This window comes from Aptenodytes patagonicus, chromosome 1 (assembly GCF_965638725.1).
Source record: "Aptenodytes patagonicus chromosome 1, bAptPat1.pri.cur, whole genome shotgun sequence".
Lineage (NCBI taxonomy): Eukaryota > Metazoa > Chordata > Aves > Sphenisciformes > Spheniscidae > Aptenodytes > Aptenodytes patagonicus.
Window position 1 is genome coordinate 140,529,953 of NC_134949.1, and position 8,864 is coordinate 140,538,816.

At 46.5% G+C, this 8,864-nt stretch overlaps 1 protein-coding gene across 4 annotated transcripts in view; it reads right to left on the minus strand.

Moving 5' to 3' along the window:
- REPS2 (RALBP1 associated Eps domain containing 2) overlaps positions 1-6,813 on the minus strand; it is a 104,015-nt gene extending 97,202 nt beyond the window's left edge. For all 4 annotated transcript variants that reach the window (XM_076356950.1, XM_076356942.1, XM_076356933.1 and 1 more), the window contains exon 1: positions 6,610-6,813. In XM_076356950.1, coding sequence (XP_076213065.1) covers positions 6,610-6,810 — 201 coding nt within the window. In that variant the 5' untranslated portion in view covers positions 6,811-6,813. The remainder of the gene's footprint in view (positions 1-6,609) is intronic.
- Positions 6,814-8,864: the final 2,051 nt, after the last annotated feature.

Sequence of the window (8,864 nt, forward strand, 5' to 3'; positions counted from 1 at the left end):
CTTCCCAACAGAGTTCTCAATTTTATGCAGTGGTCACCAAATAATGCTCCTAAATACAGTGGCAAAAGAAAATATTCCCTCTGTTCAAGAAGAGGGGATTACTATTTGTTCACAGTTGGTTTTCAACTCCAGCAACCTTTTCTAGTTAATTATCTACTAACTCAGTCGTTCAACTGTCTTCAAAAGTTGAACTAGCACATATTGCTCATTAATGTTTTATTTTACCATACTGTTGGTTTGTTTAGATGTTAATACATCAAAGAATCTTGCTTTACAAATATTATATCGAACGTATTTCTCAATTCATAATATTTTAAGTTGTTTATCCTGATTCCTTGTCACAGAAATGCTTGTTCCATCTTTCATGAATCTACCTTGGCTGAGTTTTTCAGCTCAGCTAAACTCATGTTTTCAGAGTTTATACCAACCTTCTTTTGTGGGAGGTGTCTGCACTAGATTCCCCCACTGAAGTCGGTGAATTCTGTGTATCACGTGTCCTTTGCAAAACAGATTGTGGACAACATCAATCAATCTGTATATAAACATCACGATACTGACAGCATATTGCTGTACATACGTGCACGAGTAAAAGAGATTATACTCAACTGCTTGGTGAACCCACTGCACCTACATGAGTACCATGACAAAACCACTTATTAAAAATAAATAAATAAATAAAAACCATTCTTCATCATCACTGCTTCATACTGCAGCACTCTCATGAAGAAAGTTATTCATTTTCATCTCAGTGGATCTTCTTCCTCCATCTTTTTTCCTCCATCCCTCCTGTAGTTTTAAATCACTGGCACAGCAAAGCATTATTTTATTGGAAAATAAACTAATTAATTCACACTTGGTGAATTCATTACTGAAGGCTGCAGGCCTTGACCAGGCTAATTCTGACCATCCCACTGAATGTCTGTGACAAGCAGGTCTAGGAGTGACTTGAAATGCACTTGGGAAGGAACAGCTTCTACAAATCTTCTACTGTGTATCTCAACGTTGAGGCACTCAACACTACTAATCTTCTAAGTAGTGACTACTAAATGATAGTTTAAGTGATAAACAATAGTTTAAAGATGTATTAGGACCTCAATTTTTTTTTTTTTTTTTAATGGAATATATCAACAAGATTGCTTCAGGTGAAGTTTTACCCTTTACTTTGGTATAATTTAGATTTTTTTTTTTTTAATAAATACTACTACTGTGGTTTTTTACATCTGGATTTTGCACGTTACTACTTACATAAACACAAGTTTGCTTGTGACTCTAGAAAGGCAATGACAGTTTGGGGGACTGTGGCCAGAAGCACTGATACTGAAACGTCAGTTTTCCTTTCCTCTTCTTGCTGTACCGCTTACATAAAGTTGTACTCCCCCTTTTGTTTTTTCCTGACTCAAAGACGCCAGTAGGATGTAATTTCTCCATGTGTACTCTAACCTAACATCACTTTTTGATGGACTTACTGTTAGTCAGTCAGCTAAATCACATTTCCAGCACTAGCGTAACGCCAAATTCTGTCAAAGGGCACAACAAAGCGAATTTTATCTTTCATAAAAGTAACAGTAAGTCCAGACTTTCCTCACTCAAAAAGTTCCTATTTTAACTGCCACAGTTCTTACTCTTTTCTACCTGTTTGAGGCAGGCAGTTAATCCCACCCCAGCTATCATGCAGGCACTAATTTACGCTTATGGAATAAAAAAAGTACTGGCCTTTTTCCAAAGAAATATCAACTTAGCAATTTTTTTTTTTTAATCTATTCGCACTTCTGCTTTTTGAACACAAAAATACGGTTAAACTGTAGAGTTGTAACTATAGAGACAAGTCACGATAAACACAAACTAACTCACGAAGCCTGTGGAAGAAAAGCAAGACTGCTGGTCTGTGTTCCCTATTCACACAGAGCTGGAAGGAGAGTCCCAGCTAAAAAATGCAGCATCTGTGTAGCTCCAGCATCATACAATTAGTACTTGTCATCCTCAGAGCTCAAAATAACGCAGTGTGTTTGCTTGCAGAAGAAAGAATGAGTTTTCTTAAGAAAATTGGATCTCTGTGCTAATAGCACAAGTCCACAAATAAGATTAAGGTTTATAAAACTGGGAATTAAAGATACCGTCAGACAACCAAGTGAGGATTAATCAAGTAAGTCAGAAACTAATAAAAAGAGAGAAGCATTTCAGTGTAAATCTTGGGTCCAATCGTGCTCCCTGATTTCTTAAGACAAAATCTTCAGAGACCACAGTAATACCAACAAACTGTAGAACTAGCACAAGGTACCTCTCCTTTGCTGATCAGCAGGCAATGACTCTATAAAGCACTATTTTACCCGAAATCCACGCAGACATCAGCCCACTGGTACCTGGCACCCGTAACAAATGCACTTTGGTGTCCCGGACTCAAGCAGAGGCTGTACCCGCTGGTGGCCAGCTTCAAAATGGCGTCACAAATTGATTGCCCAAAATGAGACAAGGCAAACCAGCCATCGTCAACACCTGTGGCACAGCGGTTAGTGTGGCGTATTGACATCCCAATACACTCGGGGAGCGTAATCAAACCGATTCCTCCAAGGAAAAGGCCAGAAACCCCAGAGAGCTTGCCCTTGTGGGCATGCAAGCCCGTTGTTGTCATCTACTGACAGCCATCAGCGGTGCCCCTGCCCCGAGGTGCAGTCACTCCGCCCTTCTTCCCAACTGCTAGCGTACCTCTGCCTGCCTTCTCCCCTTGTAAGAAGTGTTACCGATATTGATCTATGTAACAAAGTATGCTGTGGATTGCCTTTGCTTCAGCGGTATTTTTGTGGCCCCAGTGAGTTCAAAACATTTATTTTTTCAGGACTTTTTTTTTTCCCCCCTTTGCACAACTTCAGTTCTTTTTCCCTTTATTAGGAGCCAAAGCATAGGGAACACCATTTTCAACTTGACCAACATGGGTAAATATAAATCCAGCTGATGCTGTCGAGTTTCTTCTATTTCTGACAGTCTACATAACCGCATGGCGCATGACTAGTCTGCTCCTTCCTCCTTTGACATAAATATTGTAAAAAATAAGAATAAAAACAAGCCTAGCACAGATCTTTCAGGCAGGAGATTATAGACATTTTACAGAGTTACTTTAAAAGCCCCTGGTGAAAGATCTGCCACAGGCTTTGTGCAAGTCTGAACACAATCTTAACGGTTCTGCCTTTAACCATACTATATGGCTAGTTGAAGACTTTCAGTACACGGGGGAGGTATGATTATACAGTCCACAAAAACCACACTGTCCTGTCCCTGTCATGCCCTTCTCCGTCCTGTGAAGCGTCTGACGTTTTTAATTTTAGTGCTAAATTCAGCCGTTTTTCCAGAACGGAGATAACTCTTGCTGAGTTCATTCTTTGATCCCTTCTTTAAGGAAAGTTAAACAGGTACAACTTCTGCTGTACCCTATTGCCCAGCAGAATAGCTGGCTTTAACGAGCCTGGGTATAATGAATCTGTGTTCAATCACTTCATTCTTAGCAAGACCCGGGACTCTCGGGTGCACACCATCTGCTCCTACTGACCCGGCTGCTCTTGGATTTTTTCCATTTATTCCAGCATTTCCTCTTCTGGCACATGCTCTCACACTCCCTACCTGCTGTCTGTTACCTAGCCTCCTTCATCTTTTTTACCTAACCTCTTGGATCAAGCCAACTAACCTTTAAAGAAAACAAAACCCTTGCCTGTTTGCTGCTTGGGAGCGCGCGTCACTGCTTTTCCCACAGGAACTGACATATTCAACAGCAGTACTCCAGCCGGGATGCACCCACATGATTTTTGTCTAGACCGCAAACCCTGCCATTACAATTAAGGGAGGTGGACGGAGATTTCCCGTGATGCTTGTGAGCATCTTCCTGATCAACAAGAAATCTCAGTCAAAGACTGTATAAGGAAAGGCTCCTTCTTCCTCAAAGATTTATCCCACTTACTACACAAGCACAAATCCCTGAAGACAACAGCACAGGTTCAAGACTTTGCTGTGGCACTAAATGCCAGTTCTAGAAGCACAGTGATGTGTAAAACTGCTCCTCAATGAATACCTTGAGAATAAAAAGCTGTAAATTGTACATTGCTTACAAAATGGTCCATAGCTGACCCTTGTTATAGCCCACGCAAGGGCCAGGGAACGGTGTTAAGTACCTTCTGGACTGTGCAGGCTCTGCTTCGTAGAAATCCAGAACTGGTTTCCAATCCAAATCTCCCCATTTCTTACATGGCAAAACTCAGCATGACCATTTCTCAGTTGGTCAGTAGGGATGCCGGCATACTAAGCACTAATTGTGACAGATGGGGATTTTAAAAAGCATTTAAAAAAAAAAAAAAGAAAACTTTCATGGTCAACAATTATTTCAAAGAAAACATGTTATCTTAACCCAAACAAGCTGCCTCTGCCTAAAATGGGTGTTCCTTGTACTAGCAGAAAACATGTACCATGAACTTCTGTGCCTTGTTCCCATAATTGTTAGAATGGTAGGGTTTTTTAAACAGAAACTATTAGATTGCATTTTTGGAGGATGATAAAAGACAAAATATCAGCAAATATCTCAAACAACATTGTGGGGTTTTCCCTATCAAAACATCCACATTTCTAATATTTTTTTTTTTTTTTAAAACACATTACATTAATTCATTTTTTTCTTAAGTCCCGGTAAATGTTAGTAAGAATACCTGACAGCGGTGGGTTTTGAGGGCAGGTGCTCTAACCGTAGAGCAGAATGCCACTGTGATTAGTGCCGTATAAACAAGAGGGGGAGGGCCACAAGGAGGAAGAGAAACAGCCCCAGATCCCACAGGCCTTATTATCTGAATATTCCTGAAGCCAATTACAGGCTTGTTTCCCAGTAACATTCTCCTCACAGCATAAATATACCTGGAAATAATCTAAAATAGTAAAAAACAACAAGAACATTAAAAAAACCCCTAACATTTCCAGGCTTAAGTCACATATTACTATCAAAATGACCCCCCAAACAGACTACGATAATAATATGGTAATAAGTTTCACTTATATGATAGGGTAAGGAGCTACATAGCAAAAATAAGAGGTTTTTTTCCATACTTTGGAAAATGAAGTGACTAATACCAAAGTCACATACATTTACTAATAGAGCTTTAACAAGTTTCTTAAATATGCCTTCTTATTTGAAATTAAACAGCCTCTTCTTCCTCTTTGCAAAAGACCTACTCCTGGTGCTAGATCTATGCGAAATCTCTACTTTCACCGCTCAATTCACCTGCAAGACCAAGGCCACAGCGTGGCTCAAAATGAAGTCGTACTACAGTGCTCGGTAACATTTCTGCTTTGCGGGTCTGGTAAACAGCGCAAGTAAGAGAGGAAAAATATCACCATTGAAATATCACTATTTTCGTTCAGAATCACCTGTGTAATATGAATTTATATAAGTCATTATGAGATGACCTGGCAGCTATCAGGGAAGCAGTAGAAGAGTTTAGTACCCTCAGGCGGTGCCCAGGTGTAACTATACTTCGGCTCAACGTCAACGTAACTTTTTTCTGCTTGATAAAGAAAGACTACTGAAGAACAGAATTCCTGTAAATACAATAAAATAAAATAAAAAACCCGGAATACCCTACCTCTGTTTAGTTTATTGTCAGAAGTATTATGCAACTACAGCGCGTTAAGTCAAATTACTAATCCACAGGTGGAGAAGACCACAAGTCCGGTTCTTCCCTGCCACTGGAAACTGGGTGGCACAAGCCTTCGCACACCCTGACCAAGCGCCTCCTCAAAACCAAGGAGGGTTTTGCCTGATCGCCTCTGTTGGGGACCTCTTCTGGGACTCTGCTGCTCTGAGGGTGTGAGTGCCTCTTACTTCCTACCCAAATGTATCTGCCCTCGAGAACAGACCTATAAACACCACAGTGTCATTTCACCTACAGATTTTTTTTTTTCTTCCCCACTGAAACAACACTTAAACAAAAAATATCCCTGTCAAGCCAGGAATTAAACACATCGCGCGTCCTTTACAGCTCCGCGAACGCAACTGTCTTTCCGATATTCGGGGGCCCGGCTGAGGAAGCCAATGACATTACCGATCTGACCCGGGAGACCGCACACAGGCGCCGAAGGGCTACGCACAACCTCACGCCGAGTCCAGCGACTGCGTGTCACAGCGTGAACAAACGGTGCGTGGCCTGTCCCTGACACGCGAACACCTGGGAGGAAGAAGAAACGCGACTACCGAACACTGGCAGTGTTAGTAGCTTGGCCGAAAAAAAAAGAAAGCGGACACAAAGCAGCCCCAGCCGCCGCCATCCACGCCGCTGCGGTGAGGAGCCGTGCCCCGCTCCGGCGGCGTTTTGGCGCCGGCAGCGCTCGGCTCCGCCGCCCGCACCGACCCGCGCTCCGCGCCCGCCCCAGCCGCCGCGGACGGAGCCGCCGCTCGTTCCGGCCCCGCGGGCAGAGCAGGACAGGGCAGGGGCGTCAGGGCACCGGCCCGCCGCGCAGCCCCTAACTTTCCGGCGGAGGCAGCGCCGGCCCCTCTCCCGCAGGGCTGAGGGAGCGGGTGCCGTCCCGCACCCCCTCCCGCACCCCGCAACTTCGGGGCGAGCCGGCCGCCCCCCGACCCACCTGGTGCAGCGTGTCCGGGGGCAGCTGGGAGGCCCGGAACAGCTCGCCCACGCTGCTGGCCCCGGCGGCCGCCTCGGGGGGCGGGCAGCACCGCGAGAAGAGCTCGGAGTAGCGCTGCTGCTCGCTCTCGCTCAGCGGCAGGAGCAGACCCCCGGTGCCGGCGGCGGCAGCGGCGGACCCCCCCGCCGGCCCCTGCTCCATGACGGGGCGGCGCAGGCAGAGCCGCGCGGCGGGGCAGCGGCTGCCGCGCCGCCGGGGGGGGGAGGTGTGGCGGGGAAGGTGCAGTCTCCGCCCCCCGCCCGGTGCGGCCGCCGCGCCGGCTCCGCAGTGCTCCGGCCGCCGGGAGCCGCTCCCGTCGCCTCCCCCTCCCGGCCCCGCCTCGACCCGCCGCTCCGCCCCGCACCCAGCGGCCCCGCGTGGGGACCCCGCCGGCCGCGGCCCCGCGTGGCGGAGGCGTCCCCTCACGGCTCCCCGCGCCCGCCCCGGCCCCCCGCCTGGCGCCTTTTTCTTTTTTCTTTTCTTTTTTTTTGTCTTTTTTTTTCAGTTGGTTTGATTTTAATCTTAAGTACCGACCGCCCTCGCCTGCGCCTGTCGCCAGCCCCGGGATTTGGGTGCTGCATGGGACAGAGCATCGCCGTGCCATGGGGGCAGACCCACGGGCACCGAGGGGCCCACTGCAGCCCGGGCGGGTGCAGAGGCGTCAAAACCCCTCACGCAGCTGGGCGACCCATCTCGCCCCGGCCCACGCCGTGGCCGCCCGGTGCCCATCCTTGCCGTGCCCCTGCCAGCCCTCCTGGGCTTCCCATGCCTGCCCCGCCGGCACAGCCCCACCTGGGCCCCCTGGCAAGGGGCTCGGTCCCTCGCCTGCCATCCCCGCTTTGGGGACTGCGCTCGCAAAGCTCAGCAGTACTCGTTTTTCGGCCCCAGATGCGATGGGCCCTCATCTGTAGCGTTTCCAGAAGTACCCCCCGCTGCTGAAAATGCAGCATGGGTGCTGCAGTAAGGAAATGCAATAATGTAATGCCCTGAAGTGAGTCCTAATGGTTCAGCCACGACAGTTTAACAGAGAAGCAACTCGCCGTGCTCTCTATAGTTTTTGCTTTAACAATGAAGGGCAAAGAGCCCCTTGTTTATGGAGACAAGATTCCTCTCTATTACTCCTCTGCCAGCAGCTAACACTGTAAATGTTCCCCTTACAGGTCGAGCACCACCTTAAAAGTCAGGCAGGTCATGACCCAAGGTGGGAGGGCTGGGTACATCCCAGCGAAGAGGATGTTCGGGAGTCTCACACTGGTTTTCAGAGCCTTTCCTCCCAGCGGTTCTTTGGGGCATTTCAAGGAATAAGGTAATCAACCTGAAGGTGATGTTTGTGAATGCCAGTGACCTGCAGGAGGGTGAAGAGCTCTCTTCACGGCGGCTCTGGTGCTGAGATACAGCCAGGCCCAGGAGAAACCCGATTGCCTGTTATTCGCTTGCAGTCCTGTACCGTTAGCAACATGTGGCTAACGTTGTTAGCCACGTTCCTAAACACAAACCATTTAGGAAGTCAATGTGGTTTAATTTTTATATGCTTGTTCACTATTAATTCTGTCAAAATATAAAATGCAAATGTAATAATTTTACATAATGCTTTTGCTAGAAAATATTAGGTTAGGGTTACCCCAGTTAAAATGGCTATCAGTTTAATTTATGGCCTGTAAAGCCAAAAAACAAATCTGCTAGCTCATCACCTCTGTCCTTGTTATCCAAGACCTGTTATCTCTTTTTAAAATCTTTTTAAAACTACTTTATCCTCTCCACACCATGCATCTGTGCCTCCTTCCCATCTGCACAAAACATGCAAACCTGTAATTCCTCTAATCTGAAATGAAGATCTGTGCTATCTTCTGAGTGTTTGGAACGCTAAATGGGTTGATAGTTGCAGTTATTGCCGGGTGAATAATTGATGATTGTCTTTAAGGATGGACTGTTATGGAGGAATCTTTGTTCCTTTAGGGACAGTGGATTCTCACGGTATTTTCTCATTTTAAAACATAATTGTTTGGAAGGAGGGCAAGACTATTTCAGAAACTGAATCTTGTAGCCCAACTTACAGTGGCAAAGACCCATAGCAGCTCAGAAAAATTCTGAGAGTCCTCTTGAGAAGGCTCTGCAGAGCAGAGGCTGAACAACCCCTCAGCTGCTAGGTTCTTCACCTGGAGCGTCCTAAGATGTCACTGGCCTTTTTCTGTATCTTCAGTCAGGTACATGATACT